Here is a 15,107-nt window from a genome sequence, read left to right as displayed (position 1 = left end):
ATACCTTTCTCCAGACCACGCTCACACATGTAACATAGTAAATCCACTTGTGATGTGTTAGATTTCTCAAATGGATTTTCTCACCAGATCCAGTGCACGGGGGTGGGGGAGGGAGGCACCACAGCAGCTGACAAGCATCGCAGTGGTTTTACAGTCCAAAAATATTTTTTAAATACTTCTCCCTACAAATTGACATTTCAAGAGTGACTGAGCGTGAAACGCAGACAGCATCAGCGCTACACATAGCGAGAACCACTTAATGCCACCTACAACCAGATTAATTATGCTCTGGAAAAAAAAAAAAAAAGCTGATCTAACACGGCATTTCCCCAACACCCTTGGGAGGTGCGACTCCTGCTTCAGACTGCGGATGTTCCAACTTCCTCAGTTTCTGCGGCGAGCCAAACAAAAATCAGGCAACGGCGATCTCAGAACCTCACACTGAGGCTAAGGGAACATCTAGTGAAAAGCAGCAATTTCGGCTCAGGGCGCTGGCTAAGGCAGCACCGGGTTTTGCCCCGGCAGGAAACGCAGCCTGCTTTGCTTCGCAGGGGCTGTGGGGTTTGCCGCTCCCCCTCCCGGCTCCAGCCGCGGGGCTCCCCAAAACACGCGCTAAGGGACCCGGCCAACTCGCAGCCCCCTCCGGCGGCTCCCCAGCCCCCTCTCCCCGAGCCTGCGGACCGCGAGCTCCGTTACGGGGCGGCTCCGGACGGCGGGCGGGCGGCTCGGGGCCACCGGAGCCTGCCGCAACCCGAGGGCAGGGGAAGGGAAGGGAAGGGAAGGGAAGGGAAGGGAAGGGAAGGGAAGGGAAGGGAAGGGAAGGGAAGGGAAGGGAAGGGACGCCCGGTAACGGAGCGCAGACTGGCGGCTGTGCCCCCCCCGGCCCCGGGACGCGCTGCCCCCGTTACCTGCCACAACCGCCGCGGTGTCCGCCGCAGAGGAGGAGGAGGAGGAGGAGGCAGAACCGCCCGCCCGCGACCCCCGCCGCCCGCCCGCCGCCGCCTCCTGCTCGCCGCCCGCAGCGGCCAGGAGCAGCCCCGGCAGGAGCAGCCCCAGCAGGAGCAGGCAGGTCGGCAGCGGCGTCCCCGCCGCGCCGCGCAGCGCTCGGAGCCCGCTCATCGTGACGGCCGGCCGCGGCGAGGGAAGAGGGAAGGAGCCGGAGTCGAGCCGGAGTGGCTCCGGAGCCGCTCCGCCGCACCGCGCTGCAGCCGCCGGCCCCGCGCCGCTTCCGGCGGCCGCCGCCACCGCCGCCGAGCCGCCCGGGCGACACGTCACCGCGCCGTGACGTCACCCGGGGGGGCGGTGCCAGGGCGGGCTGGCGCCGAGCGGGGGCGACATGGCGGGGGGGGGGGGGCTGAGGGGAGCCCCGGGGTCGCTGCCCCGAGTGCCTCACGTCGGGGTGGGCTGCTGAGGTGAAGCGAGGCGGGGCGCGGTGTTTTGAAACAGTTCGGTTAACCGCAGGAAAAAAGAAAAAATTGAGTCCCGGAAAGTTGCCCTAACCACACCGGCGCTGCCCGAAGAGCGGCCGCCTGAGGAGGGTTCTCCAAGAGACACGAAGGTGTGAGAGAAAACCTAGCACGGCACGCACAGCCTCCTCAGGGCAGCCACAGAAAGGGGTTTGGAGTCTGGTCCCGAGCAACTTAAATCAGGAACGCCAAGCCCTCGTGAAGGCTAAACCCCGATTTAACTGTGCTTAGGGCCTTGGCAAAAAAATCAAAAACAAAAACACTTTTACTCAAGTCATTTCCATCAAGCCGCTGCACAGGAATAAAATCTGTGTTGTGCCTCGTGCTGTCCAAATCCATGGGATTATCAACCCCTCTGTCTTGATCCGTTCAACGACGAATAACAAGGCCTTTAAAGCCTGCATCCCATGTAATACCGCAGATACACAACATCAAACAATGCAGCATGGATGGCAAAAGCTATATAAACCTTACCCTCACTATAAAATTAACTAGTGCAACCAACTAAGAAGTAACAGCAGAAGTATTTTTTAAAGGTTCTTCAGAAAAGCCTTGACCTGCCACGCGAGCCCAGCAGGAGATGGAGGCATCGCATGCCTCGCAATCCCAAAAGCACAATCCCAAAAGCTCACAGTGCTGCCTTATAGAGCAGTCACATACAGCAGGAAATAACTTCTCAGCGACACAGTCAGCTTGCACACCCATTTCAGCCAAAACGTTTCAATAAAAACAAAAAAACACACACAAACACTTTAGTCATATAGCATATGAAGATTTGGAAAATGCATCTAACAGTGACTTCGTAGCCTTAGCACGCAGCAGCCTTTAAAGACCAGCAGTATCTGAGCAGATCTGGTGCAGAGAGAACAATGAAACGCCCGCATCTTACGAAAGCTCACTCGGCGTTGTTTGACTTTAGGGAGGGGAGCTGGAGCAGAGTAAATTCCCCAGAAGGAAACAAAGAAACCAGCTGTTATTTTAATTAATTAGGTAATTTTAAAATACAAAAAGAGACGTATTCATAAAGGGTACACGAAACAGGGAAGTTTCTTGGATGAATGTGAGCTGCTGTAACTGAGAGCCGCTGGAGTCAAAGGCTACGGACCGCAGGAGTCCTGCAGAGAAATGCCATGCATCAGAATAGCTGTGAGCTTCACTGAAATGCTGCGGGTATGAAGCTGAAAACGATTCTCCTTAAAAATCTTGCAAAATCGGTTTGTTTTCACCTGTTGATTTCAGCTACAGGGTCCTCAGACCAGGAAGCCTGGGATGAATTATCTTCAAGGAGCACGTTTGGGAGCTGGGGGAGCCCGGTGCTGGTAGGCACCTGATGGTGAGGGGCACGTTGAGTGGGAACATCTCCAGGGGCCCTCCTGCTTCACCTCACATGGATTCAGCCACACCAGGTCAGAGCGAGGGAAGGTACCGGCACCGGGCTGCAGCCTGACCCGTTAATCCACAGAAACTTAAGTGCCTCGTGATTTCAGTGTGAGGACCCAAATACGGCTGAGTGTCCTTGATCACAGGATCACAGAGTAATTTACGACCTCTAGAGGTTATCTAGTCTAACCCACCCACTCAACCCAAAGAAACACCTATGACCATGTGCCAATTTGATTCTGGACTGTTGATCACTACTCTTTGTGTAAAGTGATTCTGGCTCTTTTTCACCCTCTTTGGAGTTAGCAGGTGCTGTGTGAAAAGCATTGCTAAAATCGGGGTATGCTGCTCTGATCACATCATCTACAGAGCCAATCATCTCATCATAGAAAACAAACATGTTGGTAGCTCTGTGCTGTTTTCTCCAAATCAACTTCTCGTCCTTCATCAGCCTGGAAATGGCTTCCAGAAAGATTTCCTTCATCATCTTCTCTAAGAGAGCGGCTGCACAAGGCTGTTTTTTCCAGTACCTGGCAATCACATCTGATTGCCACAGCTTTTCAGAGATGATAGGACCAGCACAATTTCATTAGTCAGCTTCCTCAGCACCTTCACGTGCACCTCCTGTCCAGGCAACAGATTGAGCACACAGCAACAACAGGGCCTGTGCTAATGGCAACCATGTTAGCAGATTATCAAGTCCACAGCACATCTATGTGCAGTTTTACAGGACACCCAGATCTGGAGAAAAAGAGCAATGAACAAATCCTGATGACTCACAGAGGTGAGACAGAATAGAGATGCTATCACTATCAGCTCCTAAAGACTCCACAGAGTCATTTCCAAAATCTCCACACGGTTGCCAACCTCATAATAACCCAGGAGACACGAGGACTTCAAAGCTGGTGTCATTTGTCCTGTATGTAATTGCAAGGGATGCTGGACCCAGGCATGACAGTGCCATAGGGCTGGACAGTTAGCTTGAGCATCTCTGCCTTGGTGCCACATGGCTGTACAGACTTCCCAAACACACATGTCCTGGTGTTCCTGAGCATGAAACTGTGAGGATGTGAATTAAAGGTGTTTCACTGCAAATTCTGTTTTAAATAAAACCATCTTCCTCTCAAACCGTTCCAACACTGATATGTGGTACAATGCTGGTACAGTGTTGCAACGGTATTTCCCACCAACGGTATTTCCCACCATGACAATTTTCTCTTTTTGCAAAGAGCAAACTCATCATCTCAAGGTCTAGAGTTAAGCCATTTATGTTACTTAGAGTCTTTAGTCTTGATCAATATTGGACTTGTATAGTCTTGGTCAAATGCTCTGAATGTGCTTTGCTGTATGGATAACCCAGGATTCTTTTTGAGTCCTGTCTCCCATTCTTTCATTGATCTTCAGAGCAGAAAGCTAATCTTTTTCTTTTTTTTTTCATAGTCTATATCTTACTGCTCTGAGTTGTCATTTCCATTAACAATTTGCAGTCAGCAAATTTTATCCACCTTGCTTACTTGCACACATTGATTTATCTGAATAGAATAAGGGAAAGGAAATCATCTTCAGAGTTGCTTAATGCCCACAGTGCTTTCCAATAGCTACATTTGGCCAGTCCTAAAAGACCCAGGAAGCAGGCTTGAACAACAGAGCAAAAAACTAAATACTTTTTCTGCTATTCGTTGCTATTTACGGTCTCTCCAGCCAACTAGATGAGAATGCTCTGGGTATATCTGAGGACTCAAAAGGAAAAATATTAACCATATATAGAAACAGACTGAGAATAAGAGATGAGAAACAAAGAAACCTGGGGGACAAAATGGAAGCAAATCATAGACTGAAAAAAAAAAAAAGGGGAAGGAAGGTCAGATAACAGAAAAGACTTAAAGCAAACGCTTAGGTAGAAATGAAGGCAATCAGATTTACTTATTAAAACATTGCACATAAAAACTGACAGTAAATTCATGTGTATTCAAATACATTATGACCACCAGATTACTGATAAATTGTCTAAAGAGCATTTAATTCCACAAATGCCATGAAAGGAAACAATGACTTTCAGTTTTGAGAGTGAAATTCAGCCATCTTCTTGACTAGAGAAGTTATTCATATCTTTACCCAAATTATACAAAATCACGCCTCCAAGTTCTCTGATTTCGTGTACTGATAAAACCTTGAGCAAAGATGGAATTTTATAGTCTTTATATTTGCCAGGATGAGAGGATTAGTTTAGGACCCCATTCTCAGTTGTTGCTCAGTTACTGAAGTTTATATTTTGGGGAAGGAAGGCTGTTAACTGCAGAGAAAACTATAGTAAGTATTTTAAATGGTCCTGTATTCCCAGCCCTTAATGGACTAAGAAATTATGGGCCATAGATATTATCAAGTTCCAATAATGAAATTGGAACTGAGAGAATGGAAGTAAATTAAACGTTCTCATCTGTTGAGCATATTAGCCCTTATGATCTTCTTATCAAGGGAGCTAGGCATCTCTCAAATGAGCAAATTGCCTGGTAATAACCTAAAATGCTGCTAAAATGACAAAATCTCTTTCAATCAGTGAGAAGGAACAGTCATTAAGTGCAAGCTAGGGCTATAGTTCTGTGAGAAATTGTTGATTATGTCTCCTCATTTTATTTTTTTCCCCAATTATAGCGTTATCAGCAGTATTGCAGATTCTTTTCTCTAACACTTAAAGAGTACAATAAGTACAAAAAAATCTTGAAGAACCCAGAATGTTCAGCAAATGCTTGTTGCGGCTGAATCTCCCATTAGCATGGAAGCTTTGCTTATGTTTGTTTTTTTCAATCTGTTGAGTTCTTTATGGGAGCAAAGATGCCATTCCAGCTACTAGATGTAGGCTAGGCAGACTGTGGTTGAATTTTGTTTAGTTCAAAAACAAACAAAGACTCAATCTGTTTATGCAATACCTTGAGGCATATCCGGAGATACCAAATCTGAAGGAAAACAATGGCAGAACAAGTGACTAAAATATCTGAGGCAGCACTTTAATTTCTGGAATCTGTAGTAGGAGCCAAGCAGCTTGCCAGGACACAACCGTATTAGCAATGGAGGAGCAGGAATCTTCCTATCTGACTGAATATTATGTGGCGTGACAGTTAGATTACAACAAAATGATGGGTTGTTATATGTTTTGACAGCTACAGGAACATTCAAAAATAACACAAAAACAGTTGTGGAAATTAGCATATTACAGCTTAGGGTGGTCAGAAGTATGCTTATCTGCCAAGGGACAACCTTGGAGAGCTAGCTAGATATGATTAAGTCCCTCTCTTCATCTGATATACTAAAAGCATGCACCTCACTCTACTCTTTTTTCTTCATTTTTTTCCCAAAATTGGGTGCCAGACTGTAAAAGTCCAGACATTTTATTAATTTTTTTAAGAGGGCTTTGATTGTGGCAATTTTGCATCCCCAATAAAGTCATAATCAGTTCATTTGCAAACCTGTCTTTAAATAATGAATATAACTATTCTTAATGTTTAATCATAGGTAATATTACACAACCAATCTACATACTAAAATAACGTGCTGGCCATCTTTCTGTTTTCAAGCTATGTATGAATGCAGCCCATTTCAAGACAGAAGTGGTAGCTTCTCACTCTTTATTGAGATGACTTACTAAAAAAGGCTATCTCAGAGGGACGGGTGTACAAATGATTTAATTGCCATATAAAAAAGAATCCCAGTATGTACATAATCTTTCACTTTCTCTAAATCTCAGTAAATCTCTAAATCTACACATACCGGGAGCTGAGACAGAAAGTGCTTTGTGTCTGCCAATTCCTTCCTGCTAGACAGCAAACAAGGGAAAAAAGTACAACCAGGAGATGATAGAGTTGCTACCGAACAGGACTAGCTTTTATTTTAAATTAAGCATGCCGACCAGCACCACCACCACCAAAAAATTAGAGTAAAAGACACAATAAATTAAAAAAAAAAAAAAAAAAGGAATTTGGGCATACTAATTTAGCATGTGCTCATATGTTCACAGCAAGTAGTGAAGACAGCCTCTTGGGGCATGTTTGGGGATGTTTTCATTAGGAGAAAAAGTTCCTACTCACTTGTAGCAGGAGCTGTTTGGGATGGAGTCTGCCTGTTCTGGCTGGTAGAGGTGTTCTGGGGAACTGGCTGTAACCAAGGGAACTGCTGCATTAAAACTAACGTGTTTAGTAACTTTCATTATTTTTGTCTGTCTAAATAAAGAGCCAGAGCCCTGCTAGCTTCTAATGCAGAGAGGTGTTCTTTATCTTACTGAGCGGGGTCTAAGAAAATGCTGTCAGCTCAGTTGTTTAAAATGGAAATCTTTCACCCCTTTAAGTAAATATTTGGGATAAGAACAAAGAATATATATGACCTCATGAGCAGGCAAGAAGGAAGTGATCAGAGATTTGCTTCAAATGTGGTTCTGGTAGTTTTAGCAGCTGTTGATTGAAAGGTGGAACAAGCAACCACTCATTCGGTGGCCAGAACTTGAGTGAGGAGGAGATTGTATTCTCGTGATCTATGACTGGAAGATAAAAAGCCTAGTGAATGTGTACATTGTTTGTAAATACAATTATATTATCAGTTGTTTTGTAGTAAATTGAAATGGCTGCTCTGAGGTCACAGCAATCAGATTATTTCCTGGAATTTCTGAAGGCAAGCCGCACATCCTGTAAACAGAAGCTCTCCCTAGATCCATCAGACTGCTATGGCATGTGCGGCCAGGTACCACGAGTGATGTGTCACATAACAAATACGTTCATTCTGCAGAGGCAGAGACAGCTATTCTCAAATCACTCAGAAAGTTGAAGGTGATATGGAAACTACTGCTGAGAAAATCAAATAACAGATATTTTGTCTTTGTCTTGCTTTATTTTTATTTTTTAATTCTTTGGTTTAGGTAATAGGAAAAAAAGCATTGAAGGCTGTATCCTCAGTTACAAGAACACTGGAAACGGATTGACTTCCTACTTTCAAATGCAACCTTTCTTTCTGGCCTCTGGGAGAGTAGACTGAAGAAAGGGAAAAACCTGCTGTGCAACAGCAGCTGGGAGAGAGGAGTGAGGAAATGTGAGAGAACCAGCCCTGCAGACCCCAAGGTCAGTGCAGCAGGAGGGCAGGAAGTGCTCCAGGTGCTGGAACAGAAGTTCCCCTGCGGCCCTTGGAGAGGCCCCTGGTGGAGCAGGCTGTCCCCCTGCAGCCCATGGGTCCCACACGGAGCAGATCTCCACGCTGCAGCCCGTGGAGAGAAGCCCACGCAGGAGCAGGGGTCTGGGGGGAGCTGCCACCCATGGGGGACCCGTGCTGGAGCAGTTTGCTCCTGGGGGATGGACCCCATGGTATGGAGCCGTGTGGGAGCAATTCTTGAAGAGCTGCTGCCTGTGGGAAGCCCACACAGGGTCAGTTCAGGAAGGACGGCATCCCGTGGGAGGGACCCCACATGGAGCAGGGGCAGAGAGTGACCATGAAGGAGCAGCGGAGACGAAACGTTGAGGACTGACCGCAGCCTCCATTCCCCGTTCACCTGCACCACTCAGGGGGAGGAGTTGGACGGGGGGATAGGTGTTTTTAGTTTGCTTTTAGTTTCTCACTGGTCTAGCCTATTAGTAATAGGCAATAAAATAAATTAATCTCACTACACTGAGTCAGTTTTGCCCATGATGATAACTGGTGAGTGATCTCCCTGTCCTTGTATCAGCCCTTGAGCCCTTTTCCATCATATTTTTCCCCCTCTTCATTTGAGGACAGGGAGTGAGGGAGCGGTGGGGTGGAGTTCAGCTGCCCAGCAGTGTGAAACCACCATAGAGACAGTCAAATCCTGATCACTTTAGAATCAATGGAGAGAGACTGGAACTTCCAGAAGGTTGTTCATTTCACACTAAAACAAATGTCTAAGATAAATTTTCTTTTGAAATACTTGTTTCACTCTACTGGCAATAAAGGGAACCTTGAAAAACTATCTAGTAATTTAACTGCTGCACTTTGTAGAGAAGAGAGGAGAGGGGAGAAGAGAGAAAGGGAGGGGAGGGAAGGAGAGGAGAGGAATCAATGCCTTTAGGTCTTACTGAAGTATTACTACTTACTACTGTTACTTACTGATATACCTGGAAAACAACAAGGATGAATGCTTACAGCTTACTTACACATCCAGTAGCAATGAGTAAATCTGTTCTGATGATTTCCTATTTGTCATCATATTTACACCTCAGTTAGTTCAGAAGATATATTCAGAACCAATCCTGAAGGACTAAAGAGAGACTCAGAGAAGCATTTGGCTCCAGAGATGCATTCCCAATGGGATTAGCTGTGCTAACACCAGCAATGTTCTGCTTCATCAGGAACTACGATTTGTGGTCCTTCAGAACTAAGGGTTCAGTATCATGCCAGGACTGATGCCTTCTATGCAGTCTTGATATTTTTGTAATCTGACAAAGAAGGGCAAGCTCAAGAAACAGCTACCAAACAAAAAAATTAGGTATCTAATGCCCCCTCAATTAGGAAGACTTGAGGTAGTTGTGGAACCTGTCCAGAGTTACTGGAGAGACGTGGCAGCAATCCACAAACTATGACGGTGGGTGTTGTTCCTTAAAGCAGGACAGTGGCCTTGTCCTGGGAGTCTTTAAGCTGGACAGAAGAGCATGATATGAGGTGCACTTCTTAAATCCTAACAGCACCCCCTTTTAGATCTAATAAATGGCCTGTAAAGTCACCACACTGAAATAAAGGGAGCAGTAAATTTTTAAAAGAAATACTATGAAGGAAATAAAAAGCCAAAATGTCTAGCTTTAATCCTCACTAAAATCTTAATACAGCACTGGGTCTTTAAGTAATGTCTCTGTCCCATAATAGCCCTCCCTTTGAATGGCCCAGTCCCACTGAAAGCAGAGCATACAGCGTTGACCTGTTTGCACTGGAACAATTTCCCCAGCAGTATCAATAACCATCTCCCTGTCTAAATGTCTGGACTGAAGTCAGGAAAGAGATATTCACCCTGCACTTGCTATTTAATAATCTCACTACACTGATTTCTAAAAAGGGGCAAAATTTCAGTCAAGAGACAATTGAAAAGATGACTTACATTTGCATTGAGAATGCACTCATTTCAGTTGGGCTGGCTCCAGTTTTCTGAGAGATCTACAGGAAATTCTACAAAAAGAACAAAAACTTAAGGCTAGTTCAGCTGAGAATAGTCTTGATTGAACTGTTTGGAACTTGGGAACAAGAAACCTATCTCTCTATAAAGTCTTACTCCTTATTAAAAAAAAAAAAAATTATTTAAGAACATCAAGAGTCTGATCAGTCTTCAAGGAAGAATGTCACCATTACCAGAGACCAGGAAGTATCTGACAAAGTAGAAAAACGTCTATAGCTCCTAACATCACAAATTGCTATTGTACATGCCATGTAAGGTGATCTTTGTTTTATTATTTATCCAGATTTCACAGTTCTCCATTGGTTCTCTGGAAAAGATACTTTTATTTTGTCCTTTCCTTATGTTCTAGAATATTGCGTAAACATCTACTGTACCCAAAACAGTTTATTTGTAGGAACTAGCATCCTGACCCTTCCTTTTACATAAGTCAAATAATATGAATGAGTTTTAATGGGAATATTTCAATTACCTGCTTGAAAGTTAGTACAAACACCATTGTGTGTGATTTGTTTTAAAGCCATGCTACTGAATATGATCTCAGACAGGTTTTTTTCCAACTTTGAGTGAACACATAGGCTAACATCCAGCTTGAGACAATTTGCAGTGTTTATTGTGCCTGTAACTTCATTGCTTCTCTCTCTCTCTCTCCTCCTGATGGAAAACCTGACAGAAACGCAGTACATCCTTTCTCCACACTGTTTCTCCAAGTTTACATCTAGAAATGTGACACAGGATTATCAAGAAAACATCCTGGGCAGCAGACCCCGCTGTTTCAGGATGACAGCACTGACAGGAAGGTCTTTGATGGATTTGACTTTCTAACATTTCAAACCTCTTGATCTTTATTAACCTAGACTGCTATAAAGCCCAAACATCTACTACTTTCATCTTTTCATGCTGTGTTTGCAGGTCTGAATACTGATTACCTGCCTAAATAAATACCTGCTGTAAACCGACTCTCCAGTATAATACTCACCCTTATCCATATCACTACCTAATGCAGGAATAGACTGATATCGAATCCTTAAAGTCTTTCCAGCATTTCTTCATAACTGATTAGAAATAATATCTTTCTAATGGAAAGATAAGTCCTAATCAGAAATGTGTGTGTTTTTTTTAAGCTGTAAAATGTAATTCACAGTGGCAAGAAAGCCAGATTATACAAAACTATGTAAGTATGCTGTAAAAATGCTGTAAAAAGGAGAAGAGAAGGTAAAGCTCTAGAGGAGAAAATATCAAGTGGTAAAAGCTTGAATTCCAAAATCTATACAAATATGTCAAAAATATATTTTCTCTTTCATATGATTCAACAACATTTACTCCAGCTTTTAAATTAAAAAAAGAATTCAGGAACACCTTTTCACCTTTTTGTTGATATTCATGCTGCATGAAGATGCAATCTGAAGTCAGTAGAAGAAAGTGTGCTTTGTTAAACATACAAATCATGAATAGTCCCTTTCTGTGCTGCAGAGAGACATTCTGCAGAGTTTGCACACTTTTTTCCACAAGCCTTTCATTTCAAGAATCACTTTCCACTTGTGTGATGGTGAAGTAGAAGTTGAAGACAGGCTCTCCTGCCTCTATGCTCAGGGTGAGGGCTGTTAATACCAATACTACTGCTTTCCCATGTCTGTCACTTAACTGTACATCTTTGGAAACTGGTTATGGCAAGATGTGGTGGTCAGAACGTCTCCAGTGTATCACAAACTAAAATTAAATCTCTAAATATGTCCTTATGTTGGAAACTGTAGAGCAAACGTCACCACTAACATGAATGCTGAAAGCAACTGGAACTTCCTTCACAAGCTGTAACACTGCCAATTTTCCAGTCAGAGTTTGATGTCAGTGTTAATGAACCAGAATTGGGCTTCAAAGCAATGCCTGTGTTTTTGTAACCCAGAAGCACTAGAAAAAAAAAAAGAGAGAGAGAGAGAAAAGGGAAAATCTTGTGACACTAGACAAATAATCAAACAATTTTAGATCATAATTCTGAACAGATAGAACATTAAATACTATTACTTTTTACAACATATATTTGTGGTGATTTCATATTCATTACTGGACTCATTAACTGCGTAACTTAACCCTAAATAGTACTTTTCAGAAAAAAAATACAGAATGTACTATTCATTGAATAAACCACTGCTGAATAAAGTGAGCTATCAGATACCTACTAAAATACATTAGGTGGCTATAACATATTTTGTCTTTGACAATCCAATTCCAATTTTTGTTGTTTAAAACACCGCACAGAAATTGGTTGCATGCTTTGTCTTGCATAAACTGTGGGATTTAACTTCTTTGTTAAATATTCCATTTATTTTGGTCATAATCCCAAAAGAAACAATTTGTTCAAACTGTTCAGCCAAACACAATGTCACTTGGCTAAGCACCATGGTCGTCTATACAGCCAATTCTCTAGAGATAATTGCTAGCTATCAGTAGCCTGACATCTAAAACAACACACTGATTTGGAAATGTGGACAAATAGAGGCCCTGCTCCACCCTCCATCACAGAACCCAAAGCTCAGCTTCTGCAGGCAGTAACGTCTGATACGATGCAGAATCAGGTGAATCTCCTCGGGTTTGCGTGCTGACTCAAGAAAAAAAAAAGCTTTGCCATAAAGCAGCATTACCCACCCTGTAATCATTTTAGGACTGATCCCCAGTCAGTATTTAGCACAGCTGGATTGTATTACAGCAGTTTATGCACTGCAGTTTTGCAAAGCTCACCAATCCAAGGCAAACATCATTTTCTAAGCATGCATTCGTCCTGTCCCCATTAACGTCTGCTGGATGCCGTTGCACTACCTGTCATCTGCAGCAGACATAAGCATCCTGAGACGCTTCCCAGAAACGTGATTGGTCTGTATGGTAGTCATTCGGTATTAAATTATTCATTGACTAATTAAAAAAATACGAAGATGAGACATTTTAACACTGTTTTAAAGCAGAGCACAACCGCTCCATGGCTGGATCAAACTGATTTTCCCTGCTTCAATGTTTTTGTGAAGGTGTCGAAAAAGCTAAGCATGAAGCGTGCAGGAAAAAAATAAAATAAAACCTTTCGCTGGTTTCAGCAGACCTCAGAGCTCCCACTTTCTGTGGCTGTTTACAGCAACACACGGCTCCCACAGAACCGCTCACAGGCATGCAGCCCCTCAACAAGCGCGGCCTTGGGTGAAAAGCCCAAACCTCTGCAAGCCGCCACCAGAAAAAGGGGATTTTTTTTTTTTATCCCGTTATACTGGGTCCTAAAGCTCTAAAAAGAACGGCACAGTTGTCGTCGAGCCCCTCTTCTAAAACACAGCATGGCTAACTCTCGAGGGGGAATTGGTTTCTGGGGCAGTTTCCCTGCCAGGTGCTGTCCCTGTCCCTGTCCCTGTCCCTGTCCCAGCTTTGGCCCTGGGCCTGGGCCTGGCCCTGCTGCACCCGCGGCCCAGCAGCTGCGCCCCAAGCGGGTTTCTGGGGCCGGAGGAAGCGGGCCGTAGCCGGCCACACCAGATACAAAGCTCTGTTGATCTCAAACACTGGCTTCGGCTGATTGCCTTTCCTGTGTCCGCTTTGGGGATGAAAGCGGCCAGCGCAGCACCGTCTGCCAGCGGCCAGGCGTGAACAGGAAAAGGCTGTAAGAAAGGAGGGAAAAGGAAGAGCCCAGCAGCTCCAGCCACTCCTGCATCCTCCCCTCCCTCCCCCGCTTCCTAACATAAAATGCTTGACAGAAGAGCTGAGAAGTATTTTTCCGATTTGTTAAAAAAGGTGGAAAGGCTCTTCTCCTTCCCAACCGAAAATACACTACCGCAGTTTCACGCTGTGTTTCAGTAGCTCTAAATGAATTCTTATTTAGGGTTAATAAGCCACTCACTAAATGACTTTCCCCTATTTAATCTTCACACAGCAATTTATTCAGTGAAATCCCTTTAGTCTTGTTGGAAGAACTGTATAAAATTCATTCGATTTCTTTTTATTGGAAGGGAGTAAAAGAGAGACTTGGGCATCATTTTTCTGCTGGTTTCTGGAAACACAGAAATTTGTCTTGCAGTGATGACTTTCCAGCCTTTCCCTTTACTGGGATACCTAACTGTTTTACAACCTCTAAATTCCCTGCATTTCTCATAGTAAAATTTGTTACTATGACCAAAAAAATCCAGTAAAAAGTAGAAACTGTTCTATTACCAAGCCATCAGGACTAAAGTTTCAATATACTTTTTGGAGGACTGAAATAAGATAACTTGGGTACGTTTTTAGAAAAGGCTATTTGAACTTACATTTTTTTTTTAAACAGTCTCTAACATTACACAGAATTTTTGACAGGTCATAGCCAGAATCCCAAAGGTAAGCAGCAAAAATTGATCTTTCTCTAGAAATATGGAAACAATTGGTTCTTGAACTCAAACATTTGTTTGTATCGATTTCATACAGGGAGAAACAGACCAAGAAAAACAATTTGGCTAAACTGAGCCATTTAAGGTTCAGCTATATCTATTTAAATCAATATAAGCATCTTTATTTATGATTTTACTGTCAAAATTTGGCTGTGATTTATAACAGTATAAATAAAATACGAGTTTTAGGGTTTAGGAAGCCCTGTGACAGACTATGGCCTTTAACAGGTTTGTACTGCTCTCCAGAGTTGAAGAATTAACACTTAAGCAATTGACACTACCGAGGAGTACAAGAGAAGTATCTAGCTGTGAGACAGAAACCAATCTGTTTAGTGAAAAATGGAAGAGTATTATTTAAACAAGAGATTAAAAAACATATATCAGCCAGAAACTGAAACACAATATTTTGTTGGAACCAAAATGAGAAACTGATGGGAACATGAAAACAATAAAACTTCAGTAAAAGTAATTTTTAAAATAGATTTCAAAAAAGTTCTAACAGAGTACAATTGCAAGTCTAAGGAGAGGATCCAGTTAATTTTTAATCTTATCTTAATCTTATTATAAAGCAATTGTACTCATCATCCCTGTACACATATCTGTGTGTACCTTTTTGTGCCCCAGAGAAGTCAACTTAAACATCTGACAAAACTCAGCAGAGGCCTTCAGGAGATTCCCTGTTGCAGCTGGTCAATACAATAGATGGTTCAAGGGCTGCAT

The 15,107-nt window shown here is 43.4% G+C and overlaps 1 protein-coding gene across 5 annotated transcripts in view; it reads right to left on the bottom strand.

Moving 5' to 3' along the window:
- STIM2 (stromal interaction molecule 2) overlaps nucleotides 1–1,257 on the bottom strand; it is a 66,022-nt gene extending 64,765 nt beyond the window's left edge. For 2 of the 5 annotated variants that reach the window (XM_066995735.1, XM_066995739.1), the window contains exon 1: nucleotides 909–1,256. In XM_066995735.1, coding sequence (XP_066851836.1) covers nucleotides 909–1,119 — 211 coding nt within the window. In that variant the 5' untranslated portion in view covers nucleotides 1,120–1,256. Of the gene's footprint in view, nucleotides 1–4; nucleotides 739–908 lie in introns of those variants that run through there. The other 3 variants (XM_066995738.1, XM_066995736.1, XM_066995737.1) reach the window with 3 other exon arrangements.
- Nucleotides 1,258–15,107: the final 13,850 nt, after the last annotated feature.

The sequence above is a fragment of the Anser cygnoides genome, chromosome 4, assembly GCF_040182565.1.
Source record: "Anser cygnoides isolate HZ-2024a breed goose chromosome 4, Taihu_goose_T2T_genome, whole genome shotgun sequence".
Lineage (NCBI taxonomy): Eukaryota > Metazoa > Chordata > Aves > Anseriformes > Anatidae > Anser > Anser cygnoides.
The sequence above is the reverse complement of the archived record's forward strand: the minus strand, read 5'-3'. Positions and strand labels throughout refer to the sequence as shown.